The sequence below is a fragment of the Neovison vison genome, chromosome 6 (assembly GCF_020171115.1).
Source record: "Neovison vison isolate M4711 chromosome 6, ASM_NN_V1, whole genome shotgun sequence".
NCBI lineage: Eukaryota > Metazoa > Chordata > Mammalia > Carnivora > Mustelidae > Neogale > Neogale vison.
In genome coordinates, this window is record NC_058096.1 from 213,359,780 (window position 1) to 213,381,434 (window position 21,655).

The following is a 21,655-nucleotide window of genomic DNA, read 5'->3' on the forward strand; positions in this document are numbered from 1 at the left end:
ATAACAAACTATTCAAAAAAGAAACACTGCTTGCTTTCTGGGTGGCTCAGTGGGTTAAGCCGCTGCCTTCGGCTCGGGTCATGATCTCAGGGTCCTGGGATCGAGTTCCGCATCGGGCTCTCTGCTCGGCAGGGAGCCTGCTTCCTCCTCTCTCTCTCTGCTTGCCTCTATGCCTACTTGTGATCTCTATCAAATAAATAAATAAAATCTTAAAAAAAAAAAAGTTTAAAAAAAAAAAAGAAACACTGCTAATCGAAGATATGAGATCAAATTACCAAAAAGAGATAGAATGTTGCTTTTGAGCTTGATACAAACGATGTTAGGGTGTACATTCAAACCCCTGCTTCTAGGGCACCTGTGTGGCTCAGTCCTTTAAATGCTGACTCTTGATTTCAGCTCAGGTCATGATCTCAGGGTCATGAGATTTAGCCCCACATATGGAGCCTGTGATTCTCTCTCTCCTTCTCTCTCTGCCCCATCCAGCCCCTGACCCCCCCACTCAGGCAAATGAACTCTCTCTAATTAATTCATTCATTAAAAAATTCATTAACAGCTCAGTCTGTTAAGCTTCTGCCTTTGGCTCAGGTCATGATCTCAGGGTCCTGGGATAGAGCCCCGCATTGGGCTCCTGGCTCAGCCGGGAGCCTGCTTCCACCGCTCTCTGCCTACTTGTGATCTTTACCTGTCAAATGAATAAAATCTTAAAAAAGAAAGAAAGAAAGAAAGAAAGCAAGCAAGCAAGCGTATACTTTAAATAAATAAATAAATAAATAAATAAAATAGGACCACACAGGTGGCTCAGTCAGTTGACCATCTGCCTGCGGCTCAGGGCATGATCTCAGGGTTCTGGGATCAAGACATGCGTCCCATTAGGCTCCCTGCTCAACAGGGAGACTGCTTCTCCCAATCTCTCCATGTGTGCATGTGTTCGCTCACTCTCTCTCTCTCTCAAATAAATCTTTTATCAAATAAATAAATCTTTTTAAAATAAGTAATAAATAATAAAACGGTTTCTTACACTGTGATACTCAAAATTTTACTATTGGATCTAGGGTGACTTTTTAATTTTCTGGGGATTTATGGTTGCCTTTCTTTTTCCTTGACAGCAGATGTTATGCTCATATACACATAGATGCAACACCTTCAATATATCGTGAAGAATAGACAGGATCTTAAGTGCAAACCAAGACTGTCACACCTACTGGTGCTGGCCCAGGCACTGGCCCCGGCCCCGTGTCTGTGGATCTCCACTGGACCCATTTATCTAGGCTGTAAACCGAACATGCTGTTTTCCTCCCAGTGTTCCCACAGGCCCTAAGCACACTACTTGGAAGCAGCGTCCCTCCCCCGTATATAGATTTCTCATCCTGGCATCAGAGGCTACACATGATCCAGCCTCTCTCACCTTAAAAAATTATCCTCATTTACTAAGGCCGAGTGTGTGCCAGACACTGGGACAAGCGTTTCATAAGTGGCTATGTCGCCTCCACTTTCGACAAAAGAAAACTGTGGCTTAATTAAGGAAGGAAAATCATTTGTCTGAGATCACACAGGGGTCGGTAACACAGCCGGAGCTTAAATCCAGAGCCTGCGCTGAAACTATGTATTCACTCTGCCTACACGGTCCCCATTAACAAAGATGCAAGATGTCCTCCTCCCACCCTGCTCTGGGCACTCTGGGTGGGTCTGGCCAACCTAGAGAAATAGCTGGTTGGGCACCACTTGCAGCCCCCAACCCTCCTCCCTGCAAAAAGCCTCTGGGAAGGGTCCGGAATCAGGAATCGGCTGGGTAGCTGCAAAGGCCAAAGGTCAGACAGGGGTTTCCTGCCTACCCCTGGGAACTTCCTCCTTCCCAACCCAACTCCTGCCCCCGTGATGAACACCATCCTAGAGGACCCCTTCCCGCTGTCAACCACCCCCCACTCCATTACCCTGGTTGATGGGGGGGGTGAGTCCCCAAGCAGCACCGTTCACCCGGCTGTGGCCCCCACAAGCAGTGTACAGTAATGGTGCTCTTGTCCAGCATCCTTTCCATCTGCTGGGCCCTTTCCCCTTAGCCCCCTTTCCCCCTTAACCCCCATTCCTCCCAGCCTTGACCTCATGGAGCTAGGGGCTGTGTCCCACTCTGCCTCCCTAAGACTATGGGCAGGTCTGAGGCTGACACCTCATCCAGCGTGGAGAGTTTTTCTGGAGCTCCTGGTTCTTGGGGGATAGGCAGAAGAGGGCGCACCCAAAATCCTTTGCTCCTTGGTCCCCAAAACCCCTTCGCACCCCCCTGGGGGTGACCCAACGTGCAGTTCAACCCCACCTCTCCAGCACTTCCCATTGACCATCCCACAGAGTCCCGAAATAACACTTTCAGCAGGAAATTATAGTAATAACAAAACCACAAACCCTCTCTCATGGGCCCCCTCCCTGGCCCTGTCTCGGAACAGCACAGGGAAACCCATCTCACGGAAGGGGAAACTGAGAACAGACAGGAGAAACCCCTCCCTCGAGCTCAGTTGGGTCAAGCCTGCTCGGCCAGCTCCAAGTTCACTGCCGCCTACACTGCTCCCGGAGTACTTATGCCGCACTTGTGTGAGCAGGGCCGCGGGTGACACCTCAGGGAGCCTGGGCCATGGCCATCCACGGGTCAGCCCTCTGGGAAGCCCTGATGAGCTCCTTCTGTATGCCCAGCTCTGGGCCAGGCACTCCACCTGATTTAGCTCATGAGGCGGATGCACATCCGTAGCCAGTCCACCGAGAGGGAAGCCCGGCTCTGTGAACTCACAGCGTGAGACCCAGGGACGGTCCCTTTGCCTCCCTGTGCCTCAGTTTCCTCCTCCACTCTACAGGGGTCGATGACAGGAGACAGTGTGCAGCCAGTACTGAGAAGAGTGAGGATAGTGCTTGGCACGGAGCAAGGGCAGGTGGGGAAACTGAGGCTCCGAGGAGCCAAAGAAGCCCCCCCAACCCCGTCACCCAGCTGGTGCCCCACCCAGGGACGATCAGAAACCCAGCAGCGCCACGGCCCCTCCCTTCACAGCCAGGGTGGGAGTGTTGTGATAACCCACAGCCCCCATTTCCTCCCGGTCAGGAAGGAGCCAGGCAGAGGAAGTATTAAGAGGAGTGATATAAACACTCCCCCCGCTCCATGGCAGGGTGAGCACAAGGGGCAGCGGCCGCCACCCAACGCAGGCCAACCAGCGGAACAGCACCGCGGGCCCCGGGCAGAGATGGGCTTGGCAATGGAGCACGGAGGCGCCTACTCTCGGGCAGGGGGCAGTCCGAGGGACTGCTGGTACTACCTGCGCTACTTCTTCCTCTTTGTGTCACTCATTCAGTTTCTGATCATCCTGGGCCTCGTCCTCTTCATGGTCTATGGCAACGTGCACGTGAGCACGGAATCCAACCTGCAGGCCACCGAGCGCCGGGCTGAGAGCCTGTACAACCAGGTCGTGGGGCTCACGGCCTCCCAGGCCAACCTGTCCAAGAATCTCAACCTCACCTCCCGCGACAAGGAGACCATCTCGCAGACGCTGCTGGGCGCCCGCCGTGACCTGGACAGGATCAACGCCAGCTTCCGCCAGTGCCAGGCTGACCTGGTAAGGCCGCGGGCCAGACGCCTGCCCTGGGTGCTCTGGGCAGGTTCCCCTCCCCAATCTGAGCTCCGCTGCCTTCGTCCAGGAGCCAGAGGCAGTCATAGACCCTCTATGTCATGTGAGGAGCCCATGTGGATAAGCTATGCGTAGTTCGTTAGTACAAGTATGTCCCATACGATATTGGGGATACACTTATCCTAAAAGAATGTAGTTACTATCTTTTTTTTCTTTTAAAGATTTTATTTATTTATTTAATATATATAGAGAGAGAGCACAAGCAGGAGGGAGAAAGAGAAGCAGACTCCCTCGGAACAGGGAGCCAGATGCGGGGCTTGATCTCAGGATCCTGAGATCATGACCTGAGCTGAAGGCAGACGCTTAACCAGCTGAGCCACCCGGGCGCCCCTGTATTCACTATCTATCTGCACTTTTTTTTTTTTTTAAGATTTTATTTATTTATTTGACAGACAGAGATCACAAGTAGGCAGAGAGACCGGCCGAGAGAGAGGGAGAAGCAGACTCCCCACTGAGCAGAGAGCCCAATGCGGGGCTCGATCCCAGGACCCCAAGTCCATGACCTGAGCCGAAGGCAGAGGCTTAACCCACTGAGCCACCCAGGCGCCCCTCTATCTGGAACTTAAGTTTCACTGGGCATCCTGGCTGTGGATTGGCAGCAGCCCTGGGCCCATGACCTCATACACATCAAGCATTCAGAATGTGCCCTCACATACCAGCAAGATTAAGAACTAGCTAAACAAAAACTCAGCACTTTCGGTGCTTACTGAGGAAGAAGCATGAACAGTTTCCATTTGCCTTGTGCTAGGTGTCCACTTTAGAAGTATCTCATCATTGAGTCCCTTGAGATAAGGAGAAGTTCCAAACCCTTTTGAGGAGGGGGAAGTGAAAGCCTGAGTTGGGGAAGGCAGCGGGGGGCTGGGGGCAGGGCAGAGGCGGGTGGCCCCAGGGAAGGGTCCTGGTGGCACTCCTGAGCACCTAGAGGAGACTGCCACCTTCTTGCTCCCTCAGCTCATGTCCTATGCCCCTGGCAAGACAATCTCCCGCTTTCTCACACATGTGCTTCCTCTGGGAGACCTTGAGGCTGGGGCTGCATTCCTTGGGCCTCCCCAGAATGGGGTGAGCGATGCGAGGGCCAGAGGGAAAAGGCTGGATGGAGGCAGCCTCAGTTTCCCCCACATGCTGGCTGAGGTGGGGCGTAGGGGGAGAATGGAAGGAAGAAAAGGCCTCTGCTGGGGCCTCAGACCACCCAGCCCTCCCTACCGTCCAGGAAAGATGTGCTCGGCCCCCTTCACACCCGCCCTGAGAAGGTCGATGTCTCCCTGTCTCAGATCCCAGAGCAAGGTGGGTCCTCCTCAGGTCCCCAGAATAAGTCAGGTCCCCCCTTGGATCCCAGAACGGGGTTGTGTTCCCTTTGAACCAGCTTCCAGGCCAGGACATGCCCCCTCAGACTTCCCAGTTCCCCAGGAATTGACTCATTTGCATCTTCCAGGAGACACACAGTGGTCTGGTCCAGGGGCTATCAAGAATTCTAAGATCATAAAGTTTTAGATACTCACACACATCCCAGGACCCTAAACTCCTCCCATCATGGAATTTTAGAAACCCAAGAATCTGCATCTTTACAAATATAGCATTTGAAAATGACAGTTTGTTTGGTTTTTTGTTTTTTTTCTCCTTCGTGTTGACAAATTTCTCTGGGCTGGAACCTCTTGGGATTTTCTCCAAGGCCACTGGAGGTTCTCTAGTTTCAGGGTGCATGCTCCCCACCTGGGAGTACCCCCTACCCCTACCCACGCCACGGCAGCCCCAAGTGTCTAAAGGTAGCCGGTGAATCTTGGTATTCCCTAGTCCTAGCCATGCTAAGAAAAGTGATTTTTCTTTAATTCTCTGCTGGGGCAACTGTACTTCTGGCCCCGAGATCCTGGAAGTGAAAAGAGAATTTAACTCAGTGATTTTTTAAAAAAAGACTTTATTTATTTATTTGACAGGGAGACACAGGGAGAGAGGGAAAACAAGCAGAGGGAGTGGGAGAAGGAGAAGCAGGCTTCCCGCTGAGCAGGAAGCCCAACGTGGGGCTTGATTCCAGGACCCTAGGATCATGACCCAAGCCGAAGGCAGATGCTTAATGATGGAGCCAACCAGGTGCCTCTAACTCAGTGATATTTTTAGGGTCTGCTCCACCCTGCCTGGGTCAAGGTGCTGGGACCCTCCCCTGGCACTTGGGGTCCAGAAGTAGCACCCGGAGACCTCCTCTTTTCGCTTCCTCCACCTGGAAGAAAGCCTCTTTCTCATTTCATTTTTGGATCCAACGCATGTTATCAAAACCTCCAGATCTTCTTCTTCGGTGGCTTTTTTAAAGCAAAAGTCACTAGAACATCCAGAGCGATTCCTGCCTTCCCCCTGAGCCCAGGGCATTAGCACACAACCCGCTTCCAAAGGAATAACGACAAGGAATGACAGAAAGACAAACCCTCCACATTCTGCACTGCTTTACCTGTTCTATTTCTGCAGAAGGTTTCTGCTTTTGTTTTTAAGATATTAATTAATGGGGGCGCCTGGGTGGCTCAGTAGGTTAAAGCCTCTGCCTTTGGCTCAGGTAATGATCCCGGGGTCATGGGATGGAGCCCCTCGTAGGCTCTCTGCTCAGCAGGGAGCTGCTTCCTCCTCTCTCTCTGCCTGCCTCTCTACCTACTTGTGATCTCTGTCTGTCAAATAAATAAAATATTTTTAAAAAGATATTAATTAATGAATTAATTAATTTGACAGAGAGAGAGAGAGAAAAAGAGAGAGAGTACAACCTGGGGGAGCGGCAGACAGAGGGAAAAGCAGGCTCCCAGCTGAACAAGAATCCTGATATGGGACGAGATCCCAGGACCCTGGGATCATGACCTGAGCCTAAGGCAAACACTTACCTGATTGAGCCACCCAGGTGCCCACTGCAGAGGGTTCTGTTCCAAAGCTTGGAAAGCACACCTTGCTGCATTGTAGGAACTTCCTTTAAAAACAGCTTTATTGGGGCGCCTGGGTGGCTCAGTGGGTTAAGCCTCTGCCTTCAGCTCAGGTCATGATCTCAGGGTCCTGGGATTGAGCCCCGCATCGGGCTCTCTGCTCAGCAGGGAGCCTGCTTCCCCACCCCCCGCCTCTCTGCCTACTTGTTTCTGCCTGTCAAATGGATAAATAAAATCTTAAAAAAAAAAACAAAAAACAGCTTTATTGAGGGACACCTGAGTGGCTCAGTCAGTCAAGCCCAGGGAAGACACAAGGGTACCTGGGTGGCTCACCGGGTTAAGTGTCTGCCTTTGGCTCAGCTCATGATCCCAGGGTCCTGGGGTTGAGCCCCCAAGCCGGGTTCCTGCTCAGTGGAGAGTCTGCATCTCCCTCTACTTCTGTTCCTCCCCCAACTCATATTCTCTATCTCACTCACTCTCTCTGTCAAATAGATAAATAAAATCTTTAAAGGAAAAACAGCTTTATGGAAATATAATTCATATGCTCTACAGCTCACCTAATTAAAAGTGTATAGTTCAACAATTTTGAGCATCTTCACAGAGTGATTCACAATTGATTTTAGAACATTCCATCACTCTGGAAAAGAAACCCCGTCCCCATGAGCAGTCACTCCCCAGCCTCTCCCTCCCCCAGCTCCTGGCAACCACTGCTTTCTGTCTTTATGAATTTGCCTGTTCTGGACATTTCGTATAAATGGGGTCCTACAATAGGAGTCATACTAAATGATGTTTTTTGTTTTGTTTGGTTTTTAATTTTTTATTTATATTAACATATAATGTATTATTAGCCCCAGGGGTATAGGTCTGTGAAGCGACAGGCTTACACACTTCACAGCACTCACCATAGCACATACCCTCCCCAATGTCCATCACCCAACCACCCTCTTCCTACGGCCTCCCTCCAGCAACCCTCAGTTTGTTTTGTGAGATTAAGAGTCTCTTACGGTTTGTCCCCCTCTTGATCCCATCTTGTTTCTAAATGACGTTTTGAAGGTTCGCCCACATTGTAGCATGTTTCACGGTTTTGTTCCTTTTTATGGCTGAGTAATATTCCATTCTGTGGATGGACCTCATTTTGTTCATTCACCCATTGATGGACCCTTGGATTGTTCCCATCCCTCAGTGATTGCTATAAACATGTATGTGAAAGTTTTTTTTTTTAAAGATTTTATTTATTTATTTGTCAGAGAGAGTGAGCACAGGCAGACAGAGTGGCAGGCAGAGGCAGAGGGAGAAGCAGGCTCCCTGCTGAGCAGGGAGCCCGATGTGGGACTCGATCCCAGGACGCTGGGATCATGACCTGAGCTGAAGGCAACCGCTTAACCAACTGAGCCACCCAGGCGTCCCTAGGTGAAAGTTTTTGTGTGGACCCATGCTTCAATTTCTCTTGGGTCTCCACCCAAGAGTGGAATTGCTAGGTCACATGATAATTCTATGCGTGACATTTTGAGGAACTGCCAGACTGCTCTCCAAAGCGGCTGCCTCATTTTACATTCTAACCAGTACCATCTGGGATTTCTCATTTCTCTTCATCCTCACCAATCCTTGTTACTCTCTGCTCTTGTTTCCCCCCATCATTTATAACCATCCTAATGGTCAGAAGGTGGTATCTCCTGATGGTTTTTGTTTGCATTTCCCTGATGCGTGGTGATGGTGAATATTTTTTGATGTGCTTGTCAACAGCGTGTCTATCTTCTTTGAAGAAATGTTTCAGATGTTTTGACCTTTTTTCAATTAAGTTATCTCTTTTTTTTTTTTTTAAGATTTTGTTTACTTATTCATTTGACAGAAAGAGAGAGAGAGAGAGAAAGTGTGCACAAGCCGGGGAAGTGGGAGAGGGAGAAACAGGCTCCCCACTGAGCAGGAAGCCCCATGCAGGGCTCGATCCCAGGACCCTGGAATCATGACCTGAGCCGAGGGCAGATGCTTAACCAACTGAGCCACCCAGGCGCCCCAAGTTATCTCTTTATATTGATCCATAAGAATTTACTTCTATATATTCCGGATACTAGTCCTATCATCAAATACATTCTTTGCAAATATTTTCTCCCATCTTTGGGTTGTCTTCTCCCTGTAGAGTTGACACATAATGTTATGTCAGTTTCAGCTATACGATATAGTGATTCCATAGTCTTTTCCCTTGATAGAATCCTTTAAAGCCCAGAAATCTTTAATTTTGATGAAGTCCAATTTATCTGTTTTTCTCCTTGTTTGTGCTTCTGGTGTCACATCTAAGAGACCATTAACAGGGGAGGGGGGAGCAACTGCTCAGCAGGGAGTCTGCTTCTCCCTCTCCCTCTGCCCCTTCCCACTGCTCTGTGCGCTCTCTTTACCAAATAAATGAATAAAATCTTAAAGAGTGAAAGAAAGGTACCATTGCCAAATCCAAAGTCATGGAGAGTTAACACCTCTGTTTTCTTCTAAAGAGTTCTATAGGGGCGCCTGGGTGGCTCAGTGGGTTAAAGCCTCTGCCTTCAGCTCAGGTTATGATCTCAAGGTCCTGGGATCAAGCCCCGCATGATCTCAGGGTCCTGGGATTGAGCCTCTCCTTGGACTCTCTGCTCAGCAGGGAGCCTGCTTCCTCCCTCTCTCTCTGCCTGCCTCTCTGCCTACTTGTGATCTTTCTCTGTGTGTCAAATAAATAAATAAAATCTTTTAAAAAAAAAGAGTTCTACAGTTTTAGTTCTTATATTTGGGTCGTTGAGCTACTTTGAGTAAATTTTTTGTATATAGTGTGAGGTAGGGGTCCAAATTCATTCCTTAACATGTGGCGATCTAGCTATGCCAGCACTATTTGTTGAAAAGACTCTTTATTTCCCCATGGAATGATTGTGCAACCTCTGTTAATTTTCTAGGGCTGCCTTATTAACAAAGTACCACAAATTGGGTGGCTTAAACAATGGAAATTTATTTTCGTACATAAACGAGGTCAAGATGTGAATTTCTTTGGAGGGTTTGGAGGGAAAAATTGATTCCAGGAGCGGGGCCCACTCCTTGCCTTACAGATGGCCACCTTCTCACTGTGTCTTTGTGTCATCTTCCCTCTGTGGATTTCTGGGTGTCCAAATGTCCTCCTATAAGGACACCGGTCATATTGGATAAGGGCCCACCCTAATGACCTTATGTTAACTTAATCACATCGTTAAAGATGCTATCTCCAAATACAGTCATATTCTGAGGTACCAGGGGTTAGGACTTCCATTTATGAATGGGGAGACACAATTCAATTCCTAACAGCATCCTTGTCAAAAAGAAATTGACCAGGGGCACCTGGGTATCTCAGTCGGTTACACATCTGCCTTCAGTTCAGGTCATGATCCCAGGGTCTTGGGATCTGTTTCCCTGCTCAACAGAGAGCTGCTTCTCCCTCTCCCTCTGTCCTTCCCCCTGCTTGGGCTCTCTCTCTCTGTCAAATAAATAAATAAAATCTTTAAAAATTAAAAAAAATAAATAAGAAGTATTATTAGCATATAGTATTAACTGTAACAACTTTTAAAGATCCAACCAGCAGGGCGCCTGGGTGGCTCAGTGCGTTAGGCCTCTGTCTTCAGCTCAGGTCATGATCTCAGGGTCCTGGGATTGAGTCCCACATCAGGCTCTCTGCTCGGTAGGAAGCCTGCTTTTTCCTCTCTCTCTCTGCTTGCCTCTCTGCCTACTTGTGATCTCTCTGTGTCAAATAAATAAATACAATCTTTAAAAGAAAAAAAAAATCCAACCAGCATCCTCTATATAGGAGTCATGCCCTTGTAAACTGGGCCAACCCAGGCCAACTGGGTGTGGGATCTGGGGCCCCAGCCCAGAGGGTCTGGGCAAACCAGGAGCAAGGGGGACCCATGGGTGCTGGAAGGTGAGCTCTGTCTTATGCCCCATCCCATTAGATGACCTACGTGAGCAACCAACCATACATGGCGGCCATCATCTTGAGTGAGAAGCAATGCCAAGAGCAACTTAAAGAGACCAACAAGAGCTGCGATGGTGAGTGGTCTGGTCTGGGTAGTAGGGCGCCAGTGTGCCAAGTCTCCTGGCAACCCCCAACCTTTCAGAGATGTCTTGTCATGTCCCTATAGCTTTGCTCCTCATGCTGAACCATAAAGCCAAGACGCTGGAGGTAGAGTTGGCCAAGGAGAAGGAAGTATGCACCAAAGACAAGCAGGGTCTGACGATGAGCAAGGGAGTGGTGGAGGAGAAGCTGGCTGAGTGTGGCAAGGTCCAGAAGCAGCAGCAGCAGGAGCGACAGCTGGCCGAGGACCGCCTGCAGAAGGTGCAGGCCCTCTGCCTCCCACTGGACAAGGACAAGTTTGAGATCGAGCTGCGTAACCTCTGGAGGGACTCCATTATCCCCCGCACCCTGGACTCGATGGGCTATAACCTGTACCATCCCCTTGGCTCAGAAATAGCCTCCGCCCGGAGAAGCTGCGACCACATGCCCGCCCTCATGAGCACCAAGGTGGAGGAGCTGGCCCGGAGCCTGCGGGCTGGCATAGAGCGCGTGGCCCGCGAGAACTCGGACATCCAGCGCCAGAAGCTGGAGGTCGAGGAGGCCCTGCGGGCCAGTCAGGAGGCCAAGGAGAAGGTGCAGAAGGAGGCCCAGGCCCGGGAGGCCAAGCTCCAGGCCGAATGCGCCCGGCAGACACAGCTCGCCCTGGAGGAGAAGGCGGCACTGCGGAAGGAGCGGGACAACCTGGCCAAGTTGCTGGAGGAGAAGAGGCAGGAGGCAGAGCAGCTCAAAATGCAGCTGGCCGTCAGCAACTCCGCTCTGGACACCTGCATCAAGGCCAAGGTGGGCTAGAGGGCCCCAGACTCAGGTTGCACTAGGGTCAGGTCTGGGGATTGTGTTGGTGGTGATGTCTTAGGGCGTTGAGGTGAGCTTTGCAGACTAGGTCTGGTTACTTACCACACTTGAGAGTGTCACTGACACAGGATGGGGGTTGAGTTTGGAAGAACATGGAGAAAGGATTAAGGATTGGGATTGAGTTTAGGGTGCCTGGTGGGCCTCCAGATTGGTTCAGGGTAAGGACGGGGGATTCATGGAGGGCTGGTGTCGGGGTGGGGATGTGTCTGAGTTGACAGATCAGGGGCCATGGAGAGGGGGTTGGCAGTGAGACTGAAGAGTAAGGCTGGTCTAGAGGAAGGCGTGATGCGGAGCAGGACTTGTGTTTAGGTGAAGGTGAGTTCTTAGTGACCACCGTGTTTAGGGTTGGTTTGAATTAAAGTTAGGGTTCCATCGAAGATCACGTGAGTCTTAGAATTGGGGTTGTGCTGAGTTTGGTTTGTGGGGAAAGGTTGAAAGTCAGGCCAGGGGTCACTTGCAGGGCGACCGGTGAGTTTAACATTGGATGCAGGATCTCAGTGGCGTCTGTTTGGTTGAGTGCAGCCCCCAAAGTTGGAGTTGAAGCTCAGCTGAGCACAGGTGACTGGTGGGGCTAGAGATGATTAGAGGTTTGGGGCCAAGGGTGGATTTAGGATTTCATGGACATTGGGATTGGGATTGGTGTTCACCATTGGTTAGGAGTTGAAATTGGTTAGGGTTTGGCATGGCTGACTGAGGGTTGAATTGCGCTGGCCTCGGAATATATTTGAAATGAAAGACTGGGTGACCCTGAGGGTAAGGGGACCTGGGGAGGGGTGAGGGTCAGGGCTGGGTATAGAGTAGGAACTGCACAGGGGCTCATTTTGGAGTGGGGCTGGGTTGAGGTTCCATTTGAGGTAAAGTCTAGGGTTTAAGGTTGAGTTGGAGTGAGTGTGGTATTGGGAAAGTGTTTCTGGGTGGCCATGGTGGCGTCCAGGGCTGGGCTGGGGGAAGGAGGCTGGGAGTGGTTTTTTCATGGCAGCCAGGTCTAAGGAACGGGTTGGGGTCTGAGTTGGATGTCAAGTTATGATCTTTGATCAGGTTTGTCTTGGGGATTGGGTTTAGGTCAGGGTTTGGGTCTAAAGAAAGTGCTGTTTTCATGTTGGATTTGGATTTTAGGTGATTGAGTTTAAAGCTGGCTTTGGATTTCAGGTTCAGGGTCATTGGAGAGAAGGCAGCGAGTTTACAGAGTGAGTCAGCTTCAGCCTAGAGTGGGGCTGGGTCCCGTGTTGGGTGGATGGACTCAGTTGGGGTCATGAATTGGGGTCGGGTTGAAACTAAGATTGTAGGGGAGACCGAGGTTGGCCCCAGCAAGCTCTCTGGGAGGCTTCCAAGGAAAGCCGGCTTCCAGAGTTCCCAGTCCCTTAAGGGCAGGTGGGTGCACAGACATCCGTTAATATGGGTATCTGTCTCCCGGGTCTGTTTCCCCGCCCTGGAAGGAACTCTGACCCACGCATCCAAGGGCATAAAGGAGCAGGAACCTCCATGGGATTCTGGTTCAGAAGTCCCGACTTCTGCCAACCTCCCGCCATCTTTCTTCCCATAGTCGCAGCCGATGCCTATGCCAAGACCTGTGGCCCCTGCCCCCAACCGCCAGCCCATCGGTGAGTGACAGAAAGCAGGGCCAGGAAGGCATTCGGGGATGGTCCTTTCTGCTTCTTCTCCCATCTCAGCCCGGCTATTGGGGCTGCTGCGCCACCCCTAGCCCAGGGTTGGGGCAGTTGGTTGAACCTGACCCCTCCCTCTCGCCACAGACCCAGCTGTCCTGGAGGAGTTCAAGAGAAGGATCCTGGAATCCCAGAGGCCTGCAGGCAATGCTGTAGCCCCACCCAGGTAAGGCACTGTGCAGACTGAGATGGTTCAGTCTCAGGGCTTCCGAGGAGGCTGGGAAGAGAACTAGGGGTGGAAGGAGGCTCCTCTTGCACTAGGTGCTTCCTTAATTGAGTGCTGGCTGTCTACCAGGCCCTATGCAGGGTCCTGGGGACACAGTCATGACTAAGACCCATGCAGACCCATTCATGGAACTCCCTCATTAAGGGGTGAAAGAAACAGTGAAGGAGCCATGAAAAGAGAGACCAAGAGCCTACAGTTACGGGCGGCTTACTGTGAGTTCAGCACGGTCGGAAGCACTTCGCCAGCTTAACTCGCTGAACCCTCACTACCCTAATCAGTGGGCAAGCCACTGTCATCACCTCCCACTTTCCAGATGAGGAAAATGAGGCACAGAGAAGATGTGTGCCGTGGCCCAGGTAACACAGCCGGGGAGTGGCAGAGCTGGGGACTCGAACCCAGGCTCTTGGACTCCAGGCCGGCAAGAGAGAGCTTCAGTGAGGAGGAGGCCTTTGAGCTGGAGGATGGGCCCAAGCTGGTCTGGGAAAGGGCAGAAGGTACAGCGCTCTGGATGATGAGAAGAGCCAGGGTAAAGGCTCAGAGGCCAGGCTGGGGGATGGGGGGTGGCTGGAGCTAAGGAAGGGAGGAGGGAGGGCAGAAGCAGCGCAGAGACCCCCCTGAGTCTCTCTTTCTAACCGCTACAAAAACAGAGGTCTCTGAAATCAAGGGCATGGAAACTTTTCCCTAACTGTGAAGTGCTGTCCACAGGCATGTAAAGCCAGAGGCTGGGGGTTGCAGCAAGGCGCATCAAGGCACATGTGCACAGACTCAGGTCAGGGCTCTGTGTCTGTACCCTGCCCCCCCCCCGTACCCCCTCCCAAGTACACAGCCTGTGCATCACAGGGACGGTGACTCAGGCCGCCGCCTCGAGAACATCCTGTTCTTCCCTCCCAGATGGTGGCTACGGTCCCCGCGCAGTACCTTATCGCTGGGCAAGGAGTCTGGGAAGGGCACTGCCATTCACAGTTTAGGACTCTGGGGTCCGGGCAACACCGGGGATTTTAAGTCAAATTCTGCCAACCCCAATTCTGTGCCTCTCCCATAGCTCTGCCAGCAAGGCTGTGGTCAGCCTGGTCTATCTCAGCCTGGGGACAAATTGACTTCCAGAGGCTTGTCTTCAAATCCCGGGGTGGGGGTAGTCCTCCACATCCAGCTCCATTTCCTCTATGGCTCCTCTTACATACGCCCTCTGACGGGGAGCTCACCTCCTCACAACACTTTCCCTTCCATTCTGGATGGCTCCGTCTGGGAGAAATCCTTCAGCCTCAGGCAGTCCACGGGGAGGGAAGCAGGAGGATGGAGAGAAGACCCTGCCCCAAGCAAACAGCTTTCCTCTCTCCATCTTGGCCCAAAGCCAACATGGCAAGGAAGGAGGTTCTATTATTATCCCCACTTTTCAGAGGAGGGAACTGAGGCCCCAGGGAAGTGACCAGCCTGGGGTCATGCGTCAGTGAGTCAGGGCCAGAGCCAGGCTCCCAGCCCAGACCAGTCCCAGGCGGAGAAAGGGGAAGCTCTTGACATTGTTTACCCCCAAAGACGTCCCTCCACAGAGAAAACAATAAGTACTTAAAGCAGGGCCCCTCCTGCTTCTCTCTGCCAGGTCTCAGGAAGGGCCGCTGGCCCTCTGTGCTCCAGTCTTGATTCACCTTCCCCCTGAGAAAGCGGCCATCGGCTCTGGCTTGGCGTCCCAATGAGGCCAGCTCCTGGGTGGGCTAGCGTAGGCAAACCACCGGCTGTAGAATCACATCATCGGAATTTTACAAGTCTCCGGTCAGGGGCCAGGGCTAAGGTCCAGCACCATCACTCAGCTCCCCCCACACCCTCTGATCAGGAGAGGGCCTTCCTTTTCCACTCTTACTCCTTCTGACCTTGATGCAGTCAGTCTCTGAGCTGCTAACACGCTCCCACTTGCCGCTGTCACCGCGATCCCAAAGCCAGGGCCAACCCAGAACCCTCCCATCTGCTGGACCAGAACACAAAGTCTTGGTTTTTCCGTGGACCCTTTTAAGTCATTTTTTTTTTTAAAGATTTTATTTATTTATTTGGCAGAGAGAGATCACAAGTAGGCAGAGAGGCAGGCAGAGAGAGAGAGGAGGAAGCAGGCTCCCTGCTGAGCAGAGAGCCCGATGCGGGACTCGATCCCAGGACCCTGAGATCATGACCTGAGCCGAAGGCAGCGGCTTAACCCACTGAGCCACCCAGGCGCCCCTAAGTCATTTTTTTCTTGATGGCAAGTGCACTAGATTTCCTTTTTCCCTGACAAGACTGTGTCCTGTGGATATCCATTTCTTTAAGTTAAACACACACCAGTAACGTAAAGACAAATAAGTAAATACTGGTTTCGGGGCCCGGGGGCTGGATAAGGCAAGAGTTGTGAGGCGGTTTTAGAATATAGGTGAGCTTCTTCGGTGGGGTGAGGTCTGGAGCCACCAGCCAAGAAAGAATTCTTTTTTTTTTTTTTTTCTAAGATTTATTTATTTGACAGAAGAGATCACAAGTAGGTAGAGAGGCAGGATGAGGGAGAGGGAAAGCAGGCACCCACCAGGCAGAGAACCTGATGCAGGGCTCCATCCCAGGACCCTGGGACCATGACCCGAGCCGAAAGGCAGAGGCTTTAACCCACTGATCCATCCAGGTGCCCCAAAGAAAGAATTCTTGAGATGTCTTTGGTGCAAAATGGTGGTTTTATTAAAACAGGGGGACAGGGGCACCTGGCTCAGTGGGTTAAAGCCTCTGCCTTCAGCCCAGGTCATGATCCCAGCATCCTGGAATTGAGTCCCACATCGGGCTGTCCCGCATTGGGCTCTCTGCTCAGCAGGGAGCCTGCCTCCTCCTCTCTCTCTGCCTGCCTCTCTGCCTACTTGTAATCTCTATCAAATAAATTTAAAAAATAAATAGATAAATAATTTAAAAATTTTTAAAAATTAAAACAAAAAACCAGGGGGACAGGAGCCCCAAGCAGAAAGAGCGGCTGTACCAGGATGCTGGGTGAGGTCAGGAAAAGGGAGGTTTCAGGAGGATTTTCGTATGCTAGAGAAGACCCTCAGGATCCCGGAGGCCTGGCCGTTAATCAAGCCAAGGTTGGCTTTCCCTCTGGCAAAGCATTCACATTTAGAGAGCTGGGCAACTTTCTGGAAGAAGGTCCCACAGGCCCCACCCAGGGGCAGGGGCAGTGGCAGGGTGTCCTGCTGGTGCTTTGTCCTCAGCTAGCCTTCTCTCCTTCAACAACTGCTGTGTGGAAGTTTGCAGATGGGGAGTCCGGCCCTGACTCTGAGCCGGCCACACGAGTGTCACTCAAATTCATTGCCACCACGATTGTGATTTGGTTCCTTTATTCAGCCCATTTGTGTCTGGAGCAGCTGCTGGGTGCTGAGGACACCAGGAGGAATAAGCAGGGGTCTAGTGGGGCTCCTGGTCCAGCGGGGCAGACGGAGGGTAGACCAGATGCCTGAGCTTTTGTTGTAGGGCCCCTTGCTGGTGGGCCAGGCAGAATTGGGATGAGGCAGTGTGAGGATAGAATTTTCCACAGGAGGCCAGGCTTCTCTGTCCTGCATGCTGGGGATGCGGGGCTGGGGCAGAGAACTAGAAGGAGGGGTCGTGGGGGATGGGGTGTCCCTGGAAGGGTGAACCAGGTGGAGAGCACAGCCTAAGCCAAGGCCCTGAGACAGGGCCGGGCCTGGTGAGGAGGTGGTGTGGCTTGGGCAGAGCAATCCAGGGGGTGAGTAGGAAGTGGGGGGGTTCCGGGGGGGGGTGCGGGTCACCCAGTGCCTGTGGCTGCAGTGACAACTTTGGGAGCTTTGGGACAGCAGTCAGCAGGGAAGGACGTGACTGGACTCAGGGGTCCATAGGCACCCTCTAGTCGCTGTTGCGGGGGTGAAGGCCACAGCCAAAGACCAGGCCAAGAGCAACTGTGCTGGTCCAGGCAGATGATGATGGGGCCTTAGGAGCCTGGTCTCTGAGAAATGGCCAGGGACCACTCTCCCTCGCCGTCTGGCGGGCAAGAGTGGGTGAAGGATGGATATACGACAGGGCAGGAGCCGGGTGAGTCCTGGTCAGGCGGGAGCCAGCAAGGGGGGACCAGAGCCAGCCAAGGAACGTGAGGCCACTTGGCCCCAGGGAAGAGCCGGGGAAGGAAGGGAGGGGGCCCGAAGGAAGCAGCGCTTGGCTGAGGCCCCCTCTTCCCCACCAGGAAACAGCGTCTGAGCCAACCCCTGACCCCTCACGGGAACCTCTGCGAGGCCAAGGAGGGGGAAGGGCATTCCAGACGGTCTGCTGGCTCCGGGGGGGGGGGGGGGGGGGGCGGCGAGGAGGGGGGTGCAGCGGCAAGCGAGGCCTCCTGAAGTCTTGGAGGACTCTGGCAGGACTTGAGTTTCTGATGAAGAGGACTGGTAGGGACAGAGTGGGTGGAGCCTTGCATGCCCTGTAGAATGGATCTGGCTTGTCTGCAGGGCACTGGGGAGCCAGGGAGAGTGTGTGAGGAGAGGCAGCCTCCTTGGAAAAACCCTCCTGGGAATGAGTAAGGGGCTAACCCTGGGAGGGGGGGCTAGTTCTGTGGAGACAAAGGAGAAAAACTGAGGCCCTGTCTGGGGGTGGGGTGGGGGGGTATGGACAGGGGCTTTGGGGCAAGCTCCTAGGATCTTTGGGGCTTGGGGAAGCAAAGGTAAAAGTCTGACAGGCTGCAGCTAAGGTCTGAAGCACAGCAGGTGGCTGCTCTGACCACTGTCTCTTCATCTGTGTACTGAGGAGGCCCACATCTCAGGCCCACCCTTGCAGGGAGGTTCAACAAGGAGGAGTCTAAGGGGAAGGCTGCCCCCAAAAGAGCCAAAGAGTCTTCGGTGGCAACAAGGGGCCGGGGGTGGGAGGAAGCAGGCCCGGGCAAGGTTTGTCCTTCCGTCTGTCTCACTGACCTTTACCATCTCCTTCCTGCCCTAGTGGCTGAGGAGGCTCCAGGCCCTGGGGACCGAGGTGTGGCCCCGACCGGCAGTCTGCGTGGATGAGACGCCCATGGTGTGGACCAGCAGCCAGGGCCACGGCCACGGCCTGCCGAACTCCCGCACACTCGCCAAAGTGGGTGCCCTTGACCTGCACCCCACACTCATCCTTCCCCGCACCCCCCCCATGCTCTCTCACAGGCCCACACCGGCACCGCGCAATCCCTCATCCACAGACACTGCAATGGTGTCCCCTGTGGATGCAGTGATGTCACACAGACATAGCCGTGATGTCACACACTGATGAGGCGATGGCAGGGAACACGTCGCTCACAGATACAGAGCACCGACGTCACGCACACACATGGTCACACCTTCTGCCCAGCCCTTGCCTGATGTCACAGTCCTCCTGCACGCAGGGGCCCGGGTGCTCACAGCAGCCCACCCATCCCCCAACCCATACCCCTGCCACAGCCGCCCTCCAATCTTCTGGTCTTCTGACTCCTCATCTCCATCTGAGACCTAGGGAAGTGGAAATGGGAAGACATTAGCCTCCATCCATCCCCCACCCCCAACCCCCGCCCCCAACCCCCACCCCTCCCACCCCCACCCCCACCCCTCCCCCGCTCCCAGGAGAGTCTCCAGGCTCCCCTGCCAGACCGCACCCAAACCCAGGGCAAATGTCACCCACTGACCCCAGCATAGCCGGTGAGGGCGGCAGCCCCGTCCCTCTCCCCCCACTACCCAGCCCTGCCTGTGGCCTGTATTAATGTTAGTGGCACTAAATAAATACTGAATCCTTTCAAAGACTCCGAAGTGGTGATTTCTGCTTTGAAAAGACAGGTCCTAGGGCGCCTGGGTGGCTCAGTGGGTTAAGCCGCTGCCTTCGGCTCAGGTCATGATCTCAGGGTCCTGGGATCGAGTCCCGCATTGGGCTCTCTGCTCAGCAGGGAGCCTGCCTCCTCCTCTCTCTCTCTCTGCCTGCCTCTCTGCCTGCTTGTAATCTCTCTGTGTCAAATAAATAAATAAAATCTTTAAAAAAGAAAAGAAAAGAAAAGACAGGTCCTAGCAGTGCGGGAGAGAAGACCTTGCAAGCTAAGACCCTACCCCCTGCCCCCAGCATGCCCCCGGGGCCAGAAGAGCCTGCAGCCTGGACAGAGCCCTCGGAGACACCAGCTTCCCTCAAAGCTCTGAAACCACTTTTTATATAACTGCTATTTGGGGCACCTGGATGGCTCCTTCAGTTAAGAGATTACCTTCGGCCCAGGTAGTGATCCCAGGGTCCTGGGATTGAGTCCCGCATTGGGCTTTTTATTCAATGGGGAGCCTGCTTCTCCCTCTGCCTCTGTTGCTCCCCCTGCTTGTGCTCTCTCTCTCTCTCTCGGACAAATAAATAACATCTTTAAAAAAAAAAAAAAAGGCAGTTTCTTGGAAAACAGGTTGTCCATCTGTGGCTTTCATCTTCCTAAGGTTTGCGACGATTTCCCCCAGCCGTTGCTGAGGCAAATCAGCCTGTCATGGACTAGAGGAACACCTCCTCTCCAGAACGGCTCCAGGAACAGTGTCACTAAAGGCTCAGGGCATTTGTTTTGTCTTCTTTTGTTTTGTGGTGAGATGAGATGTCAGAAAGGGCACCAGGGTCCAGCTGGGAACTGCTTCAACATACTGATCACTAAATTTGTGGGGAAAAACAGGAAAAAGTGCATTAGAGGAATACAGGAAAATCCCACTGAACCCATTAGACCAGGAAAAAGAAAAAAGTTTAAAAAGCCATAATACATACTGCTAGTGAAGATGTAGAGAAAGGGCATTTTCCTACAGGACTGGTAGAAACACAAATCTCATGGTAACCCTTCTGGAAATTAGTTTGGTGATATTTCATTAAAGTAAAAGTGCACAAATCCTTCAACTCAGCAACCCCATTTCTGGGATTTTATTCCTGAGAAGTAAGAACTCCAAGAAATAAAGCAAATACCCATCAGTAGAAAAGCGGCCTAAAAATTATTATCTAGAATCTCAGCTTGTCATTTGCTGTCTCTACCCCAACCCCCCACCTTCCCCACAGCCCCAGCCTTGATTCCCTCCCAGCCCATCCCCCGGGACCCTAGACAGGGAGGGGATGACTCACAAGGAGCCAGGGCTGGCAACGCCACGCTTAAAGCAGCCTAGTCAGGAGGGACAAAGGAGCGATATTTCCTGGATACGGAAACTCGGGTGAGAGACGCCTGCTGCAGGAAACACTCGGCTGGGGCCCCGCCAAGCCAGGGCAAGGGGGTCAGCCAGGCCAGGTCGCCCAGACGGGCCAGTCTGCAGGCCCCAAGGAAGCAAGGACATCCCTGACCCTCAGCCTACTGGCTGGGCAACTGGAGATTTGGAAAGCAGGATGACACCAGCCGTCCCAGCAACCACAGGATGTCTGAGTTTTGGGTTCAAGAGACAGACCTCTCTGAATCCAAATCTTGACTCAGTTGGTTTCAGTCTCCATTTTCTCGAGAAATAATCATTCTGAATTTTCTGGACTCATGGGCACAGCTCTGACTTTTGGTTGGTCTCTTCCTTTCAGAGTGTCCTAGGATATCATCCCTCCAGCTAGCTCCCATGACCAACCCTGCTGGTCCAGAGAGACCTTTCCATCATGGGATCTGACCATGTCCCTCTCTGGTTCACATACCCGCTGTGGCTCCCCATTACCCTGGAAACAAAGTCCAGTTCCTCAGCTCTCTTGTGTCCCCCCGCTGCCCTCTCCTCCAGTGCAGCTCTTGTGTCCAGCTGTCTTGGACCTTTAAATCTCTGGCTAAAAACTCTCTTTAATTTGTGCTTTCAGACTAGAGTGCCTTTTTCTTCTTCCTTCAAGGCCCGCCCCCAGAGATCCCTCCTCCAGGCAGCCCTCTTGATTGCCCCAGGTACTGTCCTTGCTCCTGCAGGGGGCATCCCCATCTCCATCCCTGACCATGTATCTCTGACTCCCCCAGGTTGGTGGCTCCCCTGGGGGCCAGCAGGGATCTGTCAGGGAGCAATTTACAGACCACCTCCCTGACCTTGTGGCCCAGCCACCGGGTGAGGTTCTGGCTCTTTAGGGATTTCCTGTGACCTCTATAAATAATCCCCATGGCTGCTTCCCACAAGCCACCTCACCCTTCTTGGAAAAAAGGGAACGTAGCCAAGGACCTCAGTCCAGCTGTGGGCCAGGGCCTGGGACAGGCGGTTGGGACCCAGGCATCCTACCCCAAGAGCGTCTCTCTCCCCACCCAGACGCTGCTCACCCCTCCCCCAAAGCCCTCTGGACCCTCCTGATGTGGAGAACAACTGGACAGCCAGCCCTACTAAACCTATGGAATTGTGTCTCTCCTCTGGGCCTGTTTGTATTCCTCAAAA

General features: G+C 52.7%; 1 protein-coding gene across 2 annotated transcripts; it reads left to right on the forward strand.

Annotated features, from left to right (window-relative positions):
- Positions 1-3,102: 3,102 nt before the first annotated feature.
- Positions 3,103-18,617, forward strand: LOC122910732 (plasmalemma vesicle associated protein). 2 transcript variants are annotated; one of them, XM_044255352.1, is made up of 6 exons: positions 3,113-3,587; positions 10,489-10,585; positions 10,678-11,390; positions 13,006-13,063; positions 13,214-13,292; positions 18,282-18,617. In XM_044255352.1, exons 1-6 carry the CDS (start codon positions 3,219-3,221, stop codon positions 18,286-18,288), a joined length of 1,323 nt encoding a protein of 440 aa, XP_044111287.1. In that variant the 5' UTR covers positions 3,113-3,218; the 3' UTR covers positions 18,289-18,617. The 2 variants fall into 2 exon arrangements, with proteins under 2 accessions (XP_044111288.1, XP_044111287.1); XM_044255353.1 differs by lacking the exon at positions 13,006-13,063 and having other exon boundaries at positions 3,103-3,587.
- The last annotated feature ends 3,038 nt before the right edge of the window (positions 18,618-21,655 follow it).